General features: G+C 44.5%; 1 protein-coding gene across 1 annotated transcript in view; it reads right to left on the reverse strand.

Moving 5' to 3' along the window:
- KIF1A (kinesin family member 1A) overlaps positions 1–25289 on the reverse strand; it is a 2508766-nt gene that overhangs the window by 253398 nt on the left and 2230079 nt on the right. Inside the window, exon 41 of the mRNA XM_086944020.1 lies at positions 13819–14031. Within this exon, the coding sequence (XP_086800146.1) occupies positions 13819–14031 (213 nt within the window). The remainder of the gene's footprint in view (positions 1–13818; positions 14032–25289) is intronic.

Consider the following 25289-nt stretch of genomic DNA (forward strand, 5'->3'; position numbering starts at 1 on the left):
GGTGACCACTACCATTACTGTGGCATACACGACTCTATGACAGTAGAAACCCTGAGGAGAGGAAAAGAAAATAAGGATTTCCATCAACTGCCCTTAGTGGCCAGTGTCATCATTTGGAACTCCAAAGGTACCCCTGTCACCTCAGTTCTACTGGCAACAAGCCAGAGGCTGGTGAAGTAGGTGTTGTAAGAGACCAATGAAGAAAGAAAAAGAAAGATTGACAGCCAAATTATCCAAAAGGTATACTGGCCGAAACAATCAATAATGCAGTGAAAAGGGAAGTAACTAAGTGTAGGTGAAGTTAAAAAACGTTCAGCAGCAAATCAACCAACTTTATTAATGACTGCTGTTGATCTTAATAAAAATGTGTCGGCATGTAACAAATCTGCCGGATGTTGTGGTCTACTAGTTTCAGCCGTTATGGGTCACAGAACCCCGGCTTTCTTCAGGACCTTCGAATGAGAGCTACTGCATAAAGTGCAAATTGAAACCAGTGAAACAAATATGCAAAGGGAACAAAAACAGAAAACATATAGTTATCACAGTAACATTACTTGTGATCATTCACAATACCTCTATACAGCAAGGATGGCTATTCATACCTGTATGGATAGAGAGAGCATAAGAAGCTGTAAGTGTGCTTCATAAACCCATGAACCCATATCCTCCATATTGCTCAGTAGTTGCAACCAAATATAATAATATGATTGTACACTCACCTGTCCTGTGTGAGGTTTGAACCTCATCTCACCTGGCTCAGACTCAGGTCAAGGGAGGCATCGCCCTACAGTAAAAAACATACGGGAACAGCCTGTAAAAAAAGCTGTCGATTAAGCCTACACCGCCCGTTCTGTAAACACTACCCTGCTCAAAGGGACTTGCCAGAAAGGAAACATAGCTAACCAACCATTATTGCCAAAGTACTGGATTACAAGTGCCTTAGTAGTGATCCTAACGCACTGTTTTTTGAATGGATAAGATGGAAGTGTCCATTCACAATAGTCGTGTTTGATGCCGGGTTGAGGGAATATACATCAAACAAGAGCCATAGTATGACCGTTCCACCCTAGACTATATAGTACATTGAACGCTAGCTTTGGCAACGTCCATGTAAAAGAGTGTCAATTTCTCAGTTTATATCAGCCCGATGTTAAAGCAACCCATGCGCGAGGATCACGCCCCTGAACGCTAGCTTTTACAACGTCAATGCGGGACAATATCAATTTGCTGTTAGCCGGACACTAAAACAACCAATATTAAAGAAATCGATGCGCAAGGATCGCGCACCGGGGCATGAGACAGCATCTACCCCTGAGTTGTGGTACAAAGAAGATAGGATAAGTACTCACTCACCTCTCTGTCGGTACCTCAGTCGTTATGCTGAGGCTGGGGGAGGTGGGGAGAGAACGTCCACAGGCGCCATTAGAGCCTTGCTGTCCCAGACATGTGATCTGCGATGTCAGATCCCTAGTGTCCAATCGGGTACAAGGACTACAAAATGACGTAATCTGACTCATTTCTGTAGTTCTAAAGCATTCAAAATTAGTGCTGCAAACTTTATTAAGCATACCCTGCTCCATTACCATAGGTTTCACAGTCATTGTAAATATGGGACTCTAAATGATTGGTAGCTGTATAGAAAACTGAGGTGAGGGTCAGAATGAAACATGTAGAACTTGTCACACTAATTTTTATAGCAGAGTCCAGGGAATATCATCGTTTAGACCCTGCGTGTCAGTTTTCAATTTGAACACCCACCTTTGTTCTTTAAGAAAAAGGAACTTAGTCTTGTCGTTCACATGTGGTGGTATGGACCTTTTTTTCTAAAACAGTCCAGTAGAAATCTTCTGCCTTGTGATTCATTTCCAGAAAATGCCTGGTGAGTTTGGTGTTAGATTTTTTACAGCGGAAGGTACTCTTGTGTTCCAGCATCCTCTGTCGTACCTTCCTTGTCGTCATGCCAACGTACCGTTCTCTACATGGGCATTCAATAAGGTACACCAAATGGTCACTATTGCAATTAGAGAAGTGTGTCTGTGTCCATGGTTTAGGAGTATGGATATCAAAAGGAGACTAGCTCTAGAATGGGTTAATCTGACATTAATATGATAGATTACTGTTAATTACATAGCGACTCAGTATTGTCTTGCCAAGTGGCAGTGGCACCTGTTGGGTGTCTTTAGAAAGCCCTCACCCACCAACCTAGTTGGTGGCATGCTTCATCATCGGGCCCACCCAGTGACACCTAGCGTGTCCCGGGTGTGCTTCGACGCCTGATTACAGCGGAGCAGGTATGTCACTGTGTGTGCGGTGTAGGGTGTTAAGGTATGTGAAATTAAAACGGCTTGGCGGATGGTCCCTGGGGTGAGGATACTTTAATAAAAGGGCCTCCGTCAGCGGTTAAAAATAAGGCTGTGGGACGTTAGAGGCGGGTTACGACCTCCTACGTCCTTAAGTAGTCAACATGTTTCAGCCAGTGCCTTATACTAATCTGGCTTTCTTCAGGACAATAAAATATGTGTAGGTTAAAATAGGGGTTGTGTAGTGTAGTCTATGTGTCTACACGCCCTAAAGTGTATCTAACTGTGAGAGGGGGGATTCCCTTCTCAAGATCACCTGTACATTTAACATTGAGGACAGGTACAAGACAAACATAGGAGAAACAGAGTCACTAGAAGGTATTGTACATATATTATGACAGCCAACTTAAATAGCGAGTAGTGCAGGCTATGAGCGGCTCAAGTGTAATGATACTGGTGGTATCATTAATGTGGAATCGCACTAGAACTTCGAGGGTGAAGTGATTAAAACAGCGGTAAAAATTACTGCAGTGAAAGGTGAAGAATTGTGGCGCAAGGAACATTTCTTACGCTTTCAATGCTTGTTTTTAGCTCCAAGGTTATTGAAGTGGCAGGGTGAGGCCCTAGTAGGGAGAGAGAGGTAGGACCATTGGGATTAGGGAACCTGTAGGAGAAAAGTAGGGAGCGCTTACCCATTGTAGTGATACTCAGCATACTCACAGGATTTCTGGCCAGCACCAGCGTGGGACCTGTTGTGCCTCCTTCGCAGAACCGGTAGTGAATGGCTGCTGTTGCCGGTTTTTATACTGTCATAGATAGGATCATTGAGGGCACCTGTTGGAAGAGCAATGGTAGAGAGACTCGCTAGGCGGGTCTAGATAGCGCTCAGGTGTGTTGCTTATTAGCGCGCTGAAATGCCCGGTCTGAAGCGCCTGTGTGGGCGTATATGGCTGCCGGGTGCCGGGGCGGCTGTGTGTAGCGCATGCGCGGCCGGGAAGTGGTCCGCGCATGCGCCGTAGGTAGTATTCCGGTGCACGAATGGGAGAGTATCCCTGTTCGCGCTACCGATCGATTGCCTGTTGCACTGGCTCTAGTAGCGTGGCGGGGGCAGCAAGTAGTGGCCATACGTGGAGCGATTAAGCCCCAGAGTGCTACAGTATATAGAAAATAAAAATAAAAATAAAAGGGGGTAAAATACCTCTCCATTACCTACTGCCCTGGCTCATGTGAGAGGGGCATTTTAGTGGGACATAATGGATAGCGCTTATGGCCCTGGGTGTTTTCAGGTGCTGGTATATACAAGTGGCAAAGGGAAATACCGCTATGGACACCAGATTGGTCTCAAGTGCCAGGTTGGCACAATGTCATGCGGTGGGACCTTCCGGGGGGTGATAGAGACCAGAGGACGTTATATCCTGGGTGGGTGTTTGGACAGGTCCATATGGATATATGGCCGGGTGATGTGATTGCCATCATAGGGTCAAGGAGTTCCAGGGGATAGCATCATTAAGCCCATCAGTGGCTGTGGATAGACGGTATATCCATCTTTGTTCTTTGTTTAGTAGTTTTTTATCATTGTTGATGGGACTGACTGGTATTTGCTCAATGACTGTCCAGGTGAAGTCATTGGGGGTGTGCCCGTAGGTAATGAAATGGTTTGTCAACTTGCTAATGTTTTTCTTGCATCGCATTGTGCTGCGGTGCTCTGTGATCCTGGTTCTCACTTTGCGAGTGGTCATGCCCACATATCTGAGTCCACATCTGCAGGTTATTAAGTAGATCACATTCTGCGAGTTGCAATTAGTGTGGCTCCTTTGGGACCACACTTTATTCGGTTCCAAGTTCAGGGTTTTCGTGTGGGATGTCAAATGACAGACACTACAGTCATTGCATGGGTAGTGTCCGGTTACTTTGGGCATTCCCCACGCATTGAGGATGGTATTGTCGGGTTTAGGTGGTGGTTTGGGTCTGGTACTGACCAGTTGGTCTCTGAGGTTATGACACCTTTTATAGGCGAACCTTGGGGGTTCCCATTTCCTTTGCCCTGAATTAATGATTTTCCAGTGCTTTTTTATTATTTTAGCCACGTCATTGGAGGCAGTGTTGAAGGTAGTCACACATGTAGTTGGTTGTGTGTCGCTTTCTTTGGTGACGTCTTCAAGTAGTGCGTCACGGTTCTGGTTTCTTGCCCTCTTCTGGGTTTTCTTGATGATTGCCTTAGGGTAACCCCGGTTCTCTAGTTTTTGTGCTAGGTCCGCTGATTGTGTTTTGTAGTCGTTTACATCCGAGCAGTTCCTTCTGATGCGGAGAAACTGGCCAAAGGGTAAGTTCTCTTTTAAGGGTCGGGGATGGAAACTGTTGAAATGCAGCAGTGAGTTTCTTGCCGTGGGTTTGTAATATGTTGTTGTTGTCAAGGTTCCGCCTTTAGCTGTTATTTGTAGGTCCAGGAAGGCGAGTTGCTGGTTACTGGCCGTGCAGGTGAACTTGAGGTATGGATCCCTGTTGTTGAGCCATTGCAGGAAGTTGTCTAGTTCAGGTTGTTGCCCGTTCCAGATGACCAATATATCATCGATATATCGGTGCCATTTTTGTATGTGGTTCTTGAACGGGTTGGCTTCCGTACTTATGTGTGTGCTCTCAAAGTGGTGGACGTAGAGTCCAGCTACACTCGGCGCGAAAACACTGCCCATTGAGGTTCCGTTGGTTTGTAGGTAAAAGGTGCCCTCATATTCAAAGTAGTTTTCTTTAAGGGCAAGGGCTGCACAATTCATGACAAAACTTCTGGGTGTCTGGTATGGCCAGGGGGATTCTTCCAAGATGTCATGTAGGACCTGTAGGGTGGCATCTTGTGGGAGGCTGGTGTATAAGCTTTCCACATCCAGTCCTACCAGTAGCTGAGTCTCGGGGTCAAAGGGGATGTTGTCAATGACCTGTACAGGTGATCTTGAGAAGGGAATCCCCCCTCTCACAGTTAGATACACTTTAGGGCGTGTAGACACATAGACTACACTACACAACCCCTATTTTAACCTACACATATTTTATTGTCCTGAAGAAAGCCAGATTAGTATAAGGCACTGGCTGAAACATGTTGACTACTTAAGGACGTAGGAGGTCGTAACCCGCCTCTAACGTCCCACAGCCTTATTTTTAACCGCTGACGGAGGCCCTTTTAATAAAGTATCCTCACCCCAGGGACCATCCGCCAAGCCATTTTAATTTCACATACCTTAACACCCTACACCGCACACACAGTGACATACCTGCTCCGCTGTAATCAGGCGTCGAAGCACACCCGGGACACGCTAGGTGTCACTGGGTGGGCCCGATGATGAAGCATGCCACCAACTAGGTTGGTGGGTGAGGGCTTTCTAAAGACACCCAACAGGTGCCACTGCCACTTGGCAAGACAATACTGAGTCGCTATGTAATTAACAGTAATCTATCATATTAATGTCAGATTAACCCATTCTAGAGCTAGTCTCCTTTTGATATCCATACATATAAACCGGGGATCTGGACTAGCTTTCTGGTCCTCTCTCTCCCTCTTGATTCTCGCCATGGTTTAGGAGTGCCAATGTCAACAGTTTTAGATTGTTTTGTTTGAGGGCACACAGAACAATTGCCACAAGGAAAATACCCTTGGACAGGAGGTAAGTCCCAGAGAGTATTGGTCGCGCTAGGTTTAATGTTTGGTCTGGTATGTACCAGGACATCACGGAGATTACGCCCTCTCTTAAAGGCGAACAATGGCAGAGGAATTTGTTCTTTTTTGGTGTTTAAGAACCGCCAGTTCTTCCGGATACCATTCTGTAGCCCATTACTCAAGGTGCTGAAGGTATTAACACAGGTCATGCGCCCCAGAGGAGGTTTTACAATTTTAGGTTCAAGCACAGCATCTCTATGGTTGTTAGAAGCCCTCTTACAGGCTCTTTTAACCAACCATCGAGGGTACATTTTATCATGCAGTTGCTTGGTCAAATTGGCAGCATGATGTTTGTAGGAGTCATGAGTGGAACAGTTGCCCCTTAAACGCAAAAACTGACCGAAGCGAAGATTTCCCTTAAGGGCTCTTGGATGTTGGCTGTCAAATCTCAATAAGGAATTGCATGCCATATGGGTGATCAAATTTGGAACCTGTTCCTCTAGTCTCTGTAGTTTTTTATCCCTCGTCAGACTACCAGATTATTTGTATATTGTTATTCAAAGCTACTACATGACATTAACCACAATAAAAGTGTACGCTTCTGGGGAATGGTCAATGAGATAATGTGCCTGCACCACAGGGGAATTGCATCCCACTTTTGGGAGGACACCTGGGTAGACTTTTTAAGGGATCACTTCAACCACCAAATCGCGCAAACTGCAATAAGCCTGACAGCCAGGAAAATGCCAGAGTACATCCCCACAGGAGACTTACTAAAGGGAGACAATGTCACATCCACTGCCGTAATCAGCTGATGCACATAAGAACGAATCCAGGGCCTCAAGCATACATCTAATAAGGCAACAAATTGCAAAAGGAAGAGAAGGGGCCTGGGCCCTAACGGCATTACTCCAGCACTATTCAAACAAAGGGTGGAAGACTGGGCAGGAATTTTAGACCCTCTTTTTCTTTGAGTCAGATCCCTAGGTATAATCCCAGCCTTGATCAATAATGATGAGGCAAAATATTTTGCAGGAACAGTGCTAGTGGATCTCACATGTTGGGTATTCCACTCAACTAGACAGGTTTCTTTAAACAGGCATGACAGCGAACATCTTGGCCATTTCACTACTCATAGACACGGCAAAGGCCTTTAAACTGCGGTTACACCTTTGCTTCATTGACTTCAACGCAGTCTTTGACCATGTAGACAAGGCAAGGCTGTGGGGGAAGCTGGCTGGCTGGGCTACTCCCCAAGCTCTACTAAACATACTGATACTTCTCTACATGTACACTTGGGTACAGGTGAAACTGGGAGCAGGTACACACCTTTCCAGATGAGTATGAACAACCAAAGGCCTGAAGCAAGGGTGTGTGCTCACTCCTACAATATTCAACCTCTTTTTTGCCGACTTGATGCAGGAACTCAACACCATCTACTCCCAAGCCCCTAGGCTGGGAGGAAAGACCTTAGCCAGCTTCCTGTACGTGACGATGTAGTCCTGGTCAAACACACCCAGATAGACCTGCAACATCTCCTTAACACAATGCAGAATTATACCACAGAGAATAGGCTGAAGGTGAGAAAACATGAACAATGTCAAACAACAAGAAGACAAAAAGGCCATGTTCCTGGCACCTGCACAACACACAAATAGTCGGCAGATGATAACCTAGGCTGATTATTGATAAAGAAGGTCTTTCTGCCCTCCAGAAAAAAGTAATCAAAAGGAAAGGGCTGGCCCTAGCTATAACACTAAAAAATATCAAATCAAAACTGACAGGGCCCTCACTGAGCCTTCTCCTCAGGATCGCACAAGCCAAAATACGAACAACAAACATAATTGTGTTTAGCCTCCCCAACTACACCTTGCCAGTACAGATTTGGCTGGAGTTCGGTCTACTAAAACATTCTTTGGCCAGGCATGGAGGTTACATAATCTGCTGGAATAAGATCAGGAACATCGCTCAAAACATCATAAACCATCTATTATGGCAAGAACTGCTACAGAGAGACACATCACCCGAAAGAAGCTACCACCAGGAGTCCCTGGAACAACTATGCTGTCCCACCTCTGGGATGCACAGATCTATCACACAGCCTTCAAAAAACTGGTATGGAAAGCAATAAAATAGCTTTCACTTGTGGAAGACAAGGCTACTTTCTCAGCTAGAGCTCACACCTAGATGATCTTAAACAGCTACAGAACTCTCGCCCCCTCCCCAAAAAATATTTCAACCATGTCTACCCCAGAACTATTAAATCATAATTCCTGGTGCACCACCTGGGCATACTCCAGTGTGCCTCGAATCTTCCACCAAAAGCGTCAGCCAGCATGGCTTGCGGGTGAGGGGGTGGACACGGGGGTCACAAGGGGAGGGTCACGGGCGGTGTCGCGTGGGGGGGGGAAATAAAAAAACTAAAAGAAAAACTTACCTCGAGACCAGTCCTGTGTCGCTGCTCCTGCTCTCTTGTCTCCAACTACAGGAACAGGAAGCAGGCAGGCAGGCAGGCAGGCAGGCTCCCTCCCCTAAGCCAATCAAAATACTGCAATGCAGTGCTGTGATTTGTCTGAGTGCCATGACATGGAGTGGGCAAACCCCTCCTGCCCTGCCCTTCTCCATGGGTAGAGCAGCCTCGCCCACCCGCCCGCCCACCCGCAAAGTAGAGGGACACATAATGAAGCATATGATAAAAATAACTTAAAGTTGTTATCATTTTATATTTCCCTTCTTCACACTGCTTAAAAGCAGTGGGGCTGGGCTCCTCCACCATAGCGGAGGAGCCGCCCCTGGACTCCACCCTCCTGCCACTTATATGGCAATGGAAAAGAAGACCTTTTGCATCTACGATGCATCTGCAAACAGTTGCTGGAGGAAAGGAGGCAACAGCTCAAGGCTCCATTCAACCAAAAGGGGATCCGCTTGAGGAGACAAGCAGTGCTGGCCTGCTTTAGGCTTGGGGGCCTAAAGCTAAACTGTAGGCTGGTAAAATTCTTCACACTAGTAGAAAAGGAAGTGCAACCGGCCACTCAACAGAATAGGAGCATGGTCGCACTGGGCCCTGCAGAATATGAGGAACACAGCATCCTGACGCACTGTATGCTGACTCTGACAGAAAATAGACAAAATATCGAGAAAAAATATAGAATGGACATAATATCGAGTACAAAATAAAGAATGGACAAAATATCGAATGGACATAATATAGTGGTCAATAATATCGAAATACAGGTAAGTAATATTGAAGTACATAATATAGGCATTAAAATGTATAGAATTTTTAATAACATTGAACTTTTTTAAGTGTTTTGTATGTTAGTATATGTGTTATAAGTGTATAATAGTTTTTGTAATGTATGCTTAAGTTTTTTAAAGTCACAAATATTATGTTATTACATTTTTGTGTAATTTGATTCTGTAGGGGCTTGTGGGTTTATAGGGGAATAGGGTGGGAAGTAATTTAATTATAATTAAGTAAAAAAGAATTTGTATTGGTATTGAAAACTAATTTGTTGATCATTAATTATTAATTGACAATTAATTTTTATTAATTGGTAATTATTTTTTGTTAATTGATAAACTGATCATTATGTTAATTGTATTAATGTATTATTTGTAGCGGGTTGTGGCTTTATAGGGGAATATGGTGGGAAGTAATTTAATTGTAATTAATTATTGAAATTATTTGTGTATTGATAATTAATTTACTGTTTATTAATTATTATTTGGTATTTATTATTTAATACTTTTTGGAATTGAAAATTAATTGGTTGTTAATTTTTAATAGATAATTAATTAAAAAATAATATTTATTGGTATTTATAATTAATTAATTGTTAAATATTCTGTAATTGGTCATGAATTTTACTATTTTTTTATTGGTATTGATAATTCATTTATTTTTATTAAAATATTAAAACATTACTTTCCCTACTGTTGCACTCACTGGAGTGGGAATAGTAATTTTTACCCCTACGCTAGCCAACGCTTTCCCTACTGTTGCACTCACTGGAGTGGGAATAGTAATGTTTACCCTCCCGCTATCCAACGCTTTCCCTACTGTTACACTCTCTGGAGTGGGAATAGTAATTTTAACCCTCCCGCTATCCAACGCTTTCCCTACTGTTACACTCAATGGAGTGGGAATAGTCATTTTTACCCCTATGCTATCCAACGCTTTCCCTACTGTTGCACTCACTGGAGTGGGAATAGTAATGTTTACCCTCCCGCTATCCAACGCTTTCCCTACTGTTACACTCTCTGGAGTGGGAATAGTAATTTTAACCCTCCCGCTATCCAACGCTTTCCCTACTGTTACACTCAATGGAGTGGGAATAGTCATTTTTACCCCTATGCTATCCAACGCTTTCCCTACTGTTGCACTCACTGGAGTGGGAATAGTAATTTTTACCCCTACGCTATCCAACGCTTTCCCTACTGTTGCACTCACTGGAGTGGGAACAGTAATTTTTCCCCTACGCTATCCAACGCTTTCCGCACTGTTGCACTCCTTGGAGTGGGAATAGTCATTTTTACCCCAACGCTATCCAACACTTTCCCTACTGTTGCACTCTTTGGAGTGAGGATAGTAATTTTTACCCTCCCGCTATCCAACGCTTTCCCTACTGTTGCACTCACTGGAGTGGGAATAGTCATTTTTACCCCTACACTATCCAACGCTTTCCCTACTGTTGCAGTCTCTGGAGTGGGAATAGTAATTTGTACCCTCCTGCAATCCAACGCTTTCCCTACTGTTACGCTCTCTGGAGTGGGAATAGTAATTTTTACCCTCCCGCTATTCAACGCTTTCCCTACTATTACACTCACTGGAGTGGTAATAGTAAATTTTACCCTCCCGCTAGCCCACGCTAAAAATGTAGCATTTTTTTTATTAATATTACGTTAATATATATGTATTAAAAAATAAAAATGTATGTTTATTTTTTTCAACTTACATTAATTATTTATTTTTAAAGTTAAGTATTTTTAAGTATGTTTTAGTTGATTATATGCATTATTTCATTATTTTACATTACTTCTAAGACATTTAAAAAATTAGATATTTTGACTATATTTTTTACAACAATATTTTTGATTCGATATTTTTGTACTTACCTGTTTGTAGATAGTAATTTGATATTTTTGCATTCTATATTTTGTCCACAATATTTTGGTAGGTAGATATTTTGGCATTCTATAGTCTGTCACTGATCCAAGTCTGACCCCTCATTTGGAATGATAACACTAGGGACAGATTGAACACTGCTAGCATTGCTTTACCTATCAAACCACCGGCCCAAGAGCACTGCTGATTTCTTAGACTTTGAGGCACAGCGCTTTGTACTTAGAAAAAAGTTTTAAATATAAACTGCCCATCATTTTACCTACTTAATTTTATTCATGTATATTTATAGTTGTAATGGCACTTGAATATGATGCCCTGTTTTTGAATAACTAGGGGGCTCATTATGATGGCGGGCAGACACCAATCTGTACGCCATCATAACGGTGATGGGACTGCCCGCCAGACATGCGGCAGTCCCACCAGCCTAATTAGGAGGCGCCTGTCTAACTGGCGGGCACATCTTCGCCTTTTATCATTGCGGACGGTGCTGCTTGCTGCAGCACCATCCCCAATTGTTAAAGAGAATGAACAGCATTTCCCTGCACTACATGGCAGGTACCACTTGGTGCCTGCCACTTAGTGCAGGGAACTGCAGGGGGGTACCATGGGTACCCCCTGCAGTGTGCCCCCCACCCCCCTGCCGATGGGCTCCCAAAGCCAATCCCGCCAGCCTTTCCATGGCAGCAAAGGCCTGTCCAATGCCCTGATCCTAATATGGCGGACAGACTTTGCGTCTGCCGCGATACCCACCGCCATCCTAATTTGGGGGTGGGTAAAACTCATTATGATTGCGGGAGGATCGCCACCACCGGGTCGGCGGTAGCGATCCTCCCGCCATCATAATGAGCCCCTGTGCAATTAAAATAAACTTGAACGTGATATTCAAAAAAGAAATGCAGGAATCAAACTTCGGTTTTGGGAGCTTCCTGGTATGGCATAAAGATATTTTGCACTGTAGTCTCAGAGTATTTAACTGTCTGCAAATAATAATGAGTATGGCTTTGAAACATGTTACATAATGATTTATTCACTCATGCAAATGCATATCTTTTCTTTTAATGGTCATAATCCTGCTTTGAAGATTTGTTTAGGTCTGGGCTCTTTTGGGGCTTATTTTGGAAGGCCTTGTGCTAGCTATAGGCTCCTCTTAAGGAGGATTGTGCCTGTTTTAGTATTTCAGACCTGGCAACACAGCAGCAGTCGACATGCAGCACCAAATAGGGAATGAAGAGAGATAGGTGGCATCTGTGGCCCAGAGGGAGGGAGACATACAAAAGGCAATTGCCTCCACAGTCCTTTAGGACTGTGGAGGCAATTGCCTCCACTGTATAGAATGCATGTATACTGGCAGGCCACTAGTGCAATTTCTTTGCTTGCTTTAATTCTGAACCTTAACATGGAAAAGACACTAACAGAAACAGTGACTTTACTAAAAATACTCATCACCACTCCGATGACAACAGCAGAGGCGGAACGTTGCTTTTCCGCTTTGAATAGAATTAAAACATTCCTGAGAAATACCATGATTCAGGAAAGGCTGAATGCCTTAGCGATGCTTTCCATAGAGAGTGACTTAGTTAAAAGAATTGCGAAAAGTGAGACACCGGGGGGTCCCAATGTCTAAATGGTAACACTCTGCACACTTTCACATGAACCACTTGGTTCTCCTCAGGTATATATGTATGCCAAAATAATGATGATCCATACTGTTTTCTTTGTTTCAATGATCTCTGTTTATTACTTCTTTATCATTCATTTAAATTCTTTCATTTTCAGGACAATTTTAGTTATCATCTCCCATTTACCCAATGCATTTCGGGTCTATGGTGACCCTTCTTCGGGGGTCTTGAGAAATGAAAAAATGAAAAACGTCCCTCGCTTGCGTGCTCTCAACGAATCCGCTGCAGCAGGGAGATGATAACTAAAATTGTCCTGAAAATGAAAGAATTTAAATGAATGATAAAGAAGTAATAAACAGAGATCATTGAAACAAAGAAAACAGTATGGATCATCATTATTTTGGCATACATATATACCTGAGGAGAACCAAGTGGTTCGTGTGAAAGTGTGCAGAGTGTTACCATTTAGACATTGGGACCCCCCGGTGTCTCACTTTTCGCAATATATTTAAGAAGTGTTTCCAGACTAAAACACTAAAGGTAACAGTGCACAACAACGAAAGAGATTAAACCACAGAGAAAGTAAGTGTAAAACAAGAGTGCTGGACGGACCCTATCACGATTAGTTAAAAGAATACCAGACTTCAATGTTCAAGTCATTGAGTAGTTTGCTTCCATTAAAAACAGACGTGCTGATTTTATTTACAAAAAGTGAACACTCTGTTTGAATGCTGCTAGTTTGCGTCCTGTTTATTTGTTTGTAATTAAAATACATCTGTGAGGTACTCAGCAATGCATTATGTTTCAAAGTCTGTTATGAAGCTCTGTGGTTATGCTGAATAAGCAGCTACCTATGTTATATGACACCACTTTATTAATGTAATAACTGCACTTTCACAATTGCTTTATTAACCTTCCTGCTTTCTCAAATTTGCTTGAAAATGCACCATTTGTCAACTCTTTTTTCAAAATTTTCTTGGGGGAAATCCCCCCCGAACCCACCTTAGGGGGTTTGGGTTCGCTCGCTACGCTCACTCGCTACGGTGCAGTATGATTATCATTTTACGCCCAACCACTTTCAAATGTCACCAGCCGCCACTGGTCTCTATTTGTAGAGGAACTTACCTTCACAGCAAGTTCCTTCTGTCTGTCACTAGGGTTGTCAGGGGATGCCTTTTTTTCATCCAGGATACCATCTCCAGAAAGCCGGGCAGAGAATGACGAGGCACCATGGAAGTCGGAGTCTTCACTAAAACAAGGGGACAAAAGCTCATTGCCCAAGCGCATGGTACTTTCAAGCTTCTCCCGGAGCAGCAGGTAATGCCTTGTCTTTTCCACCTGAAGAAGAGAAGAAATGATGATGAGGTTATGCCAGTTGTTACTGTTGCTCTTTTACCTCAGTTTTGTACGCTGTACTCTTTCTGGGGCTGTCTGAGAACAGGAATCAAAACTGTCACAGTTACACTCAATTTGTCCTATCTGTCTGCCTAGGATCTTAATCAATTTACTATATCCAGTGTTGGGCCTGCTTACTTCTGCTTACCAAGTTATACATGGCAGAACTCATGCCTCTAGAGCCTGAAAATGACCTGATACATTTCCCATATTGTGTAAAATGTATGGTTGTAGGGGGGCTGATGATAGCGGCAGTGACTCAGTTTTGTAATTAAATTAGCTAAGTAGGTTAGAAGTATCTAGCCTAAATTCTGTTTTGCACTGCACTACATGTTTGTGATATCCTATGAGAGGCAATGTGGGACGTTGACAGTCACCATAGCCTGAAAGGCAAGAGTGAGATCTTCCCAATCTTCTGAAAACGTCTGTATTTCATGCCGGCTTCTTCCATCAGCTTAACTATATTTAATCGCCTTAGCAATGTTTTTCTCAACTACGGTGAAACAACTGGCACAAGCAAAACCAGCAACTTTTATGCACCAAAACGCTTTTACCATCCCTCCCTCACCAATTTATGTACAGACTATGTTCTACTTAAGAATTTTCTGATAAAAATATTGCTGATGCCTAACAAAGAAATGTCTCCAATTATTGTTCAGTGTCTTTTTTGACTATCGGTCGATCTAATTTTTTAAGGACTGAATTTTTATGGTAATTGTAAATTGTAATTTCAATATTAAATGCTTTATAAATCGCTTACTACCCCTGACGAGGAGTTGAAACGCTTTGTGGAGAGTAGCATGTTATTATGAAACGCAATATTAAAGTGAACAGTAGATTAATATTACTTTTTTGTGTGTTTTTCTTTCCACCTACTTTAGTTGTGCTAGGTTTGCGCTCTTGATTTCTTGTGCAGTGGAGTTTAAAGTAGGCTAGAATTATGGGAATGGATTTGAAAAGGGGAAGCAGTAAGTTGTTTTTGTAAGTAGTGATCGTGTGTGCCTGTTAGTTGGGTGACGCAAAAAAAGGAGGGCGAAGTTTGGGAAGGATGTTTGGCATTTCAAAGTAGTTTAAAATGTTTGTGATGAGTCAGAGATGAGGGGAGGGACACAGATTGAAGCAAGTATTGTTTTCATAACAAAACTGAAATTTACTTTCATATATACAAGACATTTCTTAAAGTTTTAGTAGCAGATATAAACCCCTTATATATGCACCTATATGTACAGAGAAGCAACAATTATGACATGGTCTGATATACACATGTATCTTGTGGTGTGATATATATTTTTCCCCTTATATAAATGTATCGGCTCATAACAAGAAGCATAGTTCAGTGTACATAGACACATGTACAGCATCAACCTCAACTCCATACTGTGAGAAGCATAGTGTGTCATGTCTCAATATACTGTGGTGGTACACTGCTGTGTTGTGAGTATAGTTGTCATTTGGGGAAGAGCCAGCTCTCAACTAAGCTGAAGCTGAGACAGTTGTCAGTGGATCTTAGATTTGTGGTTACAAATTCCATAGCGTGGCTACTTGAACAGAGAAAGATTCCACCCATATTGTTTTCTTGTAGTTATCAAATTTGAGGTGGGTAGCCATTCTCGAGTGTAGCTTCCTTTGTTGTATGTATTTGGTTATTTTCTTGCTGATGAAGAGTGGTCCTTTGCCATGTACTGCATTGTATGTGATAGAAAGCAGCTTGAAGGTGGATCTTCCGGCAACTGGTAACCAGTGGAGGGCACTCAAGGCAGAAGAGATGTAGATTGTGGTTTTACTTGTAGGAGGAGTCTAGTGGCAGCATTCTAAATTCTCTATAATCTTCTTATAGTTGATAAAGATGAACCTTGATATCGACCATTAGAGTAATCCATTTTGACAAGACAAGAGGAATGGCAGCTTGAAACTTGTGGGGGAATCCTAGATGCAGGGAGATGCGTTGCTGTGTTTTCATTGTTGGAAAGCTTGATTTGCCAACCTTATCCCCTTGTGCATTCATTGACAGTTTGGCGTCCATGGGAATTCACAGGTTTAATACATTCTTAGATGTTCTTAGCAGTGATCCTAGATCATCAGGCCAGATGCAGAGAGGGTCATAGGTTTCCAGTCGCCACAGTTGAGTATTGCACATTTAGAGGCATTCAATTTGAGGTGGCCTCATGTCTTCCATTGGTCAGAGGTGGTGAGGCAACTGAAAACTTTGATGTCTCAACATCTTTTGGGCTTTCCAATTTCAGAAGTATCGGAGTGCCATCTGTGTAGCAGGTGAGGTGAAGTCAAAACCATTAATCAGATCTGGTAATGATTTCATGGAGATATTGAAAGCATGGGTTAGATGATTGAGCCTTGAGGGACTCCTGATTTAATGCTGTATGGTTTTGAAGAGAACAAGTGAGTATGAATAATATTTGTTCTATTGTGATGTGATCCAAACGAGAGTCATGCCCTATATTCCGGTTTCCTCAAGTCTTTGGATTAGTGGGTCATGATATACTGTGTCAAAGGCGGCTGAAAGTTACAAGAGAAGAATGAAGCAACCCCATTCTGGTCTACTGTGTTTTTAAGGTAATCCAAAATAGAGAGGGCCAGACGGCTGCTTTCTCGCTTTGACATGATATACTTTGACACAGTTTATCATGACCCACTAATCCAAAAGAATTAGTCAGTGATAGATCTTTGAAGGAGTATAGAAGTTGTGTTTGCCTTCCCCATGAGGGTTCTGTAGAAAAGATGCCGGAGCTGTTGCTTTGTTGCTTAAGTAAGAATCCAACATAATTGCTTTATTTGTGAAATGATTTGGCAATTTCCACAAAACTCAAGAGAAATGGGATTGGCAACTGATGTGCATTTAAGCTTACGCAATCTGTGAACATTTTATCAAATTCTTTAGTGGCACACTTTGCTTTGTGGATTTGACTGGAACAGTACAGCTTTTGCACTTTTTGCCTTTTTCAATGTCAATTTTTATATTTTGTTGTGTCTGTGTACGCGTATCTTGTCTTGAGGTTTTTTTGTTGTAAGCTAGGTGTGCTGAAGCTTAGCAATATGTTTTTTAATCTGTTGGACAGGCCACGTGAAGGGCTTGCTCCCTCCCCGCACGACCGGGCCCGAGCCCGGCTCTTCAGGTGTGACACGCAACAACCACCCGTTTCCCGTCTCATATGGGACCCATGCCCCTAGACATCTCCACCTCATGGACCCGAATCACTACCGGCCCCCTCGCCCGGCTTGGGCGCCATCTTGGACACAGCACCACGAGGCCGCGTGGCCTCCGATCGACCCTAACCCTGGGCCTGGCCAGGCCCCGACATCCCGGCACCACCATCCACCCAGGAGGTGAGCGGACTACTTGGCAGGTCAATGGGAGAAAGAGGTGTCGATGGCTCTCCCCCGCCAGGTGCCGATCACCCCCGGCTCCCCCGGGCGCTGGCTCCACCCCCCTGCTGGGTGTCTGGACTCCCTCATCCCGGACCTCCCGACCTCCAAGTGCGAGGGTTCGGACATCAAAGGGGGCCAGACCTATAACTGGGGCAGCTCCAGAGCAGGAAGGCAGTTGTATCCTGGAGTCGAGAGACGCAGTGAAGAACTCATCCTTGACGGACTACTGGCGCTGCCGTAGCCCTGCCTTGCGAACTATCGTCCTGCCTGCTGGCGCTGCCGCAACCTTCTGAAACCTTCATCGTCGTCGGGACCTGCTGGCGTGGCCGCGGACCGTTTGGAACTACCACCTTCATCGGGACCTGCTGGCTCTGCCGCGGACCGTCGCTACCTTCAACCATCTCGGGACCTGCTGGCTCCGCCGCGGCACGGTCATCTAGAACGCCGAGCTCGAGGATTGTGAGCTATCCATCTATCACCGCATCTACCAGATTGGTAACAAGACTGTCCCGCTACCCCTTTTTCCAACCAAGAGACTAGAACCGAGGGGACCCCTGAGTCCAGACCTCCTTGTACCATTTCACCGTACTTAAAGAATTGCTTATAAAGAACGTTAAACCTTATCCTTGTGTGGTGTACCTCTGTGGGGGGGAAGTTACTCGTCTGTACGATCGCTGGAGACGGCTCTCCCCGGAGACCTCTCCCCTTATTCTCGGCCGACCCTTCCGGTCCGTCTAACATAATCCTATTTAATTCTGCATTCATCCAAGGGGTGTTATTTCTTTTGTTATGCATAGATATTTTCAGAGGATTTAAGAGATCAAAATATTTCTGGACCAATCAATAGAGTGCTTATACAGAATTGACTATGATAAGATCTTTGTTGGAGGTAAGCAGGTTTTTGAGTTCCTCCAAATTCAGCTTGTTCAAAGGTTAATATGTAGTCAATGCTATGATGATGGAAGGCAACGAGGTAGTGACTGAAGTAAATCTTTGGAATGTGACTAGATCTGGGTTGGCAAAGATATCTAATGTGTGTCCAGCAATGTGTGCAGGATTGGGAATGAGCTGTTGTAGGCTGTCTATGTCTAGGCTAGTGCGGATGGATCTGGGATGTGGCATTTTGGCAGTGGGAGATGGTAAGGGATGGTGGGTGGGGGGTTAGGATGTGTATATTTGTATATTTTTTCAAAACGTACCTGTTGGCCGCCAGTCGCCGCGTCTCCTGAAGCAAGAACAGGAACCAACCAGGCTTCCAGACTCCCCTGACCAATCACAACGCTGATTGCAGCATTGTGATTGGTCTGAGCGCCATGGTTCATAGGTCAGAGAGGGAGTGGAAGCCTGGACATGTTCTCCACACAGGCTGTAATGCAGCCTGGGTGGAGAATATGCAAAGTGTGCATGCCCGAGCGGCGGGCCATAAAGTCATGTACACTTTAGCTGCTTGTATGCTTAAAGATATGGCACGTTCTTTACAGGTGCACTATCTGTGCTTTTTTCTTCCTAAACGGGCCTGTATCATTGGCTGTACTTCAGCTGCACCCAGATGATGTGGTTTTCCTTTGAGTTTAGTGCTGGGCGGATGTGGACTGGGTCCTCGGACCCGTTGTCCACCCTAGTCCCTGTGGGGGTCTTACAGCCCCCGGCGGGGAACTGGTAGTGATTCTTGGTATCGTATTTCTGTTTATGTTTTTTTCCTTCTGTTGGGGGGGGGGGGGGGGGGGGGGGAATGGGAGGGACGTGGTGGCGGCTTTTTAAAATTTAGCAATGGTGGGCTCTTTGACATCCTCACACCTATGACTGAAGCAAAATGGCAGTACACGCTCCTTTGGGGATTGGGGAGGACACGGGACACGGTTAGGGTGATGGGGCATTCAGTGAACCAGTGTTTTTCCCTTTGACAATATGATGATCACTATTGGAACCTGGAACGTTAAAGGTCTCAATTCCCCTCAAAAGCGGCAGAAGGTATGGAAGTATATTATAGATCATCATCTTGATGTTGTGGCCCTACAGGAGACCCACTTGGTCAGGGCCGAAGATAGGCGCCTTAGACATAAACAATACCCGTTAATTTATAGATCCTTGGCTCTCACGAAGCATAGAGGAGTGGCGCTTATGTTCCGCCCTTCCATACATTTCCAACCCCTAGATGTCCTTAGTGACAAAGATGGCCGGTGGATCATGGTCAAGGGTCATCTGAGAGGGAAAATGTGTACCTTTGTAGCATTATACGCACCCAACACTGGGCAGACATTATTCTTGCACTCGCTACTTGGGAGATTTCTGGATTTTGTGGAGGGGCCGGGATTTCAACATGATATGGCAAAAAGAATTGGACAGCGCACACTTACAACGCTCAGACGTGGGCTCTTTTTCCACTGGCACTCAGCAGCGCATTCACGACCTGGGCTATTGAGACGCCTGGCGTACCCTTTACCCACACACCAAGACTACACATTCTACTCATATGTCCATTGTTCATATTCCTGACTGGACTATATCTTTATTAGCCAATCCCGGTTAGGTAGCGTCCAGGAGGCCAAGATATTCCCTCTTTCAGTGTCAGATCATAGCCTGTTTTCCATCTGTTTGTCCTAGTGTGGGAACACTTCGACCACTCCCAGATGGTATTTCCCGGCCTCGCTTAGTACAGGATAAGGAATCCTGTACTAAGCTTAGGGAAACCATTACGGAATTCTTTGAGATTAAGAAGCCAGAAGATACGTTGGAATTTACCACTTGGGACGCTGTTAAAGCGGTCTTCTGGGGGAAATGTATTGCCCTCAACTCTACGTTAAACACTCAACGAGCTAGAGAAAGGGATCAATTGGAGCAGGAGCTGACCTCTATCGAAAGCGCTCACAAACTCAATCCCGCGCTGCAAACTCTTGGCACTGTGACAGCACTCTGTGGCAAACTTAGAGCTATTAATAACAACAGAGCAGAACTCACTCTTCTTAAACTGCGCCACTTATCCTACTTCCAGGGCAACAAGATCGGTAAACACATAGCTAGGCAGCCAAGAGATAAGAGGGAGAGAGAATACATACGTGAAATTCAGGGTCCCACTGGGGAGGTTATGCACAGGGATGAGGACAAAGCCGAGATATTCTGCTCTTTCTGCAAACCCTTTACTCTAGGGACCATCTAGATTTAGAAGCCCAACAGGACTATAGCCGAACAATGCCCTTCCCTCAGGTTTCCAATGAATGGAACGAGTTTCTCACCACTCCCATTATCCATGATGAAGTCAATCTTGCTATTAAAGCCCTTAAGCCACACAAAGCCCCAGGTCCAGATGGGTACACCGGCCTCTTTTATAAAACTTTTGCCCCTAACATTTGCCCCACCTCACGCGGCTCTTTAATAAGATGGACGGAGAGAGTGAGACTGCTGCCTCTATGATCGAGGCCATGATCTCCGTGATACCCAAACCCGGGTAAGATCCCCAACATAGTGCCTCATATCGGCCTATCGCACTTCTCAACCTCAACATAAAACTGTGCTCCTCCATTATAGCTAAATGATTGAACGACCTTATGCCTGATCTCATACACCCTGACCAATCGGGGTTCATTAAAGGCCGTCAAACACCTGATAACACCTGTCGAATTATTCACCTTTTAGAGAAGGCTAACAGATGTCGGATCCCTGCTGTTTTGGTGCGACTGGATGCAGTGAAAGCCTTCAACAGGGTTGACTGGGCATTCCTGTGCCAAACTCTAGCTTTTTTTTATTGTTTCAACAATCTCCCCGGGCCAGTTCTGCTTAATTAAATGGCAGCCGCAACATTTTCCTCAGTTTGCGGCCACCAATTTAAGCACTCCTCCTGCCGGAGCCACAAACCCTCCGCGTACCTCAGATATACAAATTTGAATCTCTTTAAATATCTCTACAACTACATCATGGATTTTTCACCAATTAACAAAAAGGTAGCTTTCTGGGCCAACAGCTAACGTTCTGCCAAATTTGGTGTAATTTGGTTCAACAGTTCGGGCAGTAGCCATGTCTAAAGTTCCTATGGAAATATTATGGAGAAAGCACGTTTGGAACCCCCCTTTTTCTCAACCCCTGCTTGAAGGATCACCCCAAAATTTTCAACACAACAGCTGAAGTGAGTGACAAACTAGTTTTGAAAATGTTGTGAGGATTCATCAGACTGTAGGTAGTTATAGTTAGGACCATGTTTCCAAAGGAAAATCATTTTTTGTCTTGTCTATATCTTTAGGGCAGTTTGATAAATCTTCACAAAATTTTCCACAAAAATGTGCCTTACTGATTCTAGTTGTGCATGGAAAGGTTTGGGGTGATACGTCCAGCGGAAGATGAGAAAATGGGGAGGGGCAAAAAAAGTGTGTTTCCTATGTTAATTCCCAAAGAGATTTTAGACATGACTGCAGCCCGAATAGCTGGAGAGAATTACATCAAATTTGTCAGAAATGTAGCTGTTGGTCCAGAAAGCATGCTTTTCGTTATTTGGTGTAAATCTGTTCAGTAGTTTTAGATAATAAAATAAATTCAAATTTGTATATCTGGTCAGAGTTTAAGCATGAATCTCATGGTGAGATCTGATTGGCTGCCAACACTTCATCCAGGAAGTGTTGGCAGCCGCCTTGGGCCCAATATACATGATAGCACCCCATTGAAATGCATTGTGGTGAATGGCAGATTTTGAGGGTCATGAAAAGGAGAACATATTTAGTGGTGATTTTAGTTATGTAATAAATCATTTATTGATGGTACCATCCTAGTTTTAGGAATTGTGGTGTGTTCTAATGTGATTTTGCCCTGTGAAAAAGCTTTCTGCTGGGATTTCATCAATCTTGTTTGAGGAGAACAGTTTCATAAGATTTTTTAATAGAAATATATGGAAAGTGCTCCAGATTCTAAAGTGAGAGCATATTTTCTGCAAATTCACACTAACTTTCTCAGCCATATGAGAATGAAGTCTGACATTCTCAGTAAATCATGTACTTCCAACAGGAGCAGTCTGTCAGTTGATTTATTTTGTGTTTTACTACAGCCCCTAGAGTGTTCTAAAGAACAACTACAGTGCAGACAGTCCTATTTATGACAGAGGTGAGGCACACCTGAAGCCATCTTGATTAAATCAGACTGGTAAATCTTAAAACATTTAATTTAGAAAGCAATTAATGAGGGGGTTCAGTTTGCTATAGAAAAAATGGTTTGTGTTTGTAAGAGAGTAGGGTCTGCTTTCCTATGGTCACCCCACTTTTGCTTTTTGCTTCACTGGTTTTCGACTTAATGTGGCTGTGGGCCTGCTAATCAGATCCACAGCCCAGCTGTTCTCTCTCTAAATTCACTCCAATGCATTTTAGTTGCATTACCAATTGGATACTGGATCACCTTATGACCCCCTGTACAATGTACCATAGGTACCCAGGGCATAGGTGCCTCCAAGACCTACCAGTGGCTGCAGCATATCTTTTGCCACCCCTGGCTGGCCCTTTAAATTGACACAACTGGCTGATCACTCAGCTGGGGCAAGGTGGTGTAATCACCCCTTGCTTAGATATAGTATACCTATATCTAACCTTATATCTGGACACATATACACATATAAGTCTCTCCTATGGCAGGCCTTAACAAACCTGGAGGCAGAGTGTTTGGTTTTATGTGAGATGGTGCTCTAGCATGAGCTGAGCCTGTCTGCAGCTTTCGGAACCATGTCCTTTAGCTGTTCTGGGATATTGCCATATCATATACTCTTAAGTGCATTATAATCCTCGCAGTTACATGCTAACTATGGTTTGGCTTTATCAAAACATGTCGAGTAAGGTGTCATACGAATTGGGATACTACCCCCCTTGCCAGTCCTGGCGACGCGGGTAACATGCCACCCTTCTAAAGGGAGAAGACATGTTGTTCCTACTATTCCCGGTTAAAGTTAACCAAAATGGACGCTGCTGCCACAGACACAAGTCTGACCTCCTGCTGCTGGGAGTCCTTCCAGCGAGGGAGGCTTGGACAATAGGTTTCCTGCCTTGGGAGGTGCTAGCACCACCCCAGACAAGACTTTGTCAATTGGGACAGGGAGGGTTGAAAGGATTGAGACACTGCCTGAGGCACACAAGGTGTCCACTGCATAGGCCAGTTCAAACCGGTGCTGGGGCTTCCCTGCCCCAGCTCTGACGTGAAACTGGACAAAGGGAAAGGGGTGCAACCACCCCCTGCCCTGGTCCCACCCATAGGAGGGACCTAGCAGGTAATCCAGCCCCTAAGATTGGTACATAGGTAGGAGCTGAGTCACTAGGACTTTAGATTAATCCTGACTGAAACTCTGAAATGAAACTCTGGACCTTCATCATTCTACTTTGGAAGAAGACGACTGAAGAATCTCCCTTGTGGTCAAGGAGTGACCACCCTGCACAAGCAGGCACCATCCAGAGGTCGATGACTTGCTTTGCCGCCGCCTTCCGCCGGAGCCCGAGCCCAGAGCCTGACGAGAACCGGATTCCCAGACATCCAACAGCCCGATCCACAGTCCCTGCAAAGCTGAGACCCGTGGAGGCGACATGAGACGTGGGACCGGCCATCTTGAAAAGTCTGCAACCTGCTAACTGTGCAGCCCCTGAGGTCCCCTCAAAGCTGTGCATTGGGGACTGAGAAGCCTCAGCCCCGAGCAGCATCTGCACCGAAGATCAGCCCTGCACACTCCACGAGTTCTGCATGGGGCCCTTTTGCATTTTCTTGCTCGACGCGCCTTCCCGGTCACTTGCCCGTTGGCTAGTGGCCATCTTGGCGACGAATCTTTGAATTTACACCGCTGGTCTAGTTTCTCCAGACTGGCCCTTGCTTCCCTCAAAAGAAGCAGCCCCTCAAACCTTGCTGGTCTGAGTAAGAAGCCAACATTGTATCCTGCGTGGGTTGCCTTTGCCAAGACTTTTTGCCTCCAATCTTGAAGCCGACACCACCGACAGCGAGAGCCTTTGTGGGACAATCTTTGCCTGACTCCTGGTTTGTCGTTGATGACTCCTGGTCCACGTGACTGAAGAGACAAGCTTCCCATCAGCACCTGATCGCACCCCGACATCGCCTAGTTCCGTCGTGGATCCATCCTGGTCACTGGCTACTGACCCAGACTCGGTCCCCTCTGCTTTCAGGTCTTCTACATCTTCGATCCACCCTTGGATCCAACCGGACTCTTCTCTCCTGGTCGCCTGCAGCATCTTTACTCCAAGGCTCCATAGATCTCCACGACAAAACCTGACACACTTTTGGACCTATGCACCCACTTCCTGTGGGTTAGGTAACGCGAGTACTATGGTGCTCCTGTAGAGGTTTACATCCCCAGTGTCCTAGTTTCAAGTGGTTAAGTTCTAGTCCAGTCGGAAGATTTCCCAACCTTTAACTTTGTGATTTTTATCCACCCATTGACTTCTAATTGTGAACGTGTGTGCCTTTAGACACTGCACAAGCATCCCGTGGGCCTCCTGCTCCCTAATCATTGTTAGTGTAGCCCCAGCGATTCCCAAGGCCCTAGGCCTTGCCATTGTTCGTGACGTGGTACTTATACCACTTTCTTAGTATATGGCTTAGCGGGCCACCCCGGCCTATCCATATTTGTGCAACTTTTGTCTATTCTATTAAGTTACTTGTTTTGCGCTTGTGCTTCTGTGCTCATAAAGAGTTCAGGGGTTTGTTTAGAAATAAATACATATATAGTTTGAATATATATCCTGTGTGGTGTCCGTTCATTTGGTATTAAAGGGATTGCATATGGTAAAACAGCTGGCTTCACATGCCCTCTTGAGTTTAGCCTAAGACTGCTTTGCTTAGGATAGCTGGTC

This window comes from Lissotriton vulgaris, chromosome 11 (genome assembly GCF_964263255.1).
Source record: "Lissotriton vulgaris chromosome 11, aLisVul1.2, whole genome shotgun sequence".
NCBI lineage: Eukaryota > Metazoa > Chordata > Amphibia > Caudata > Salamandridae > Lissotriton > Lissotriton vulgaris.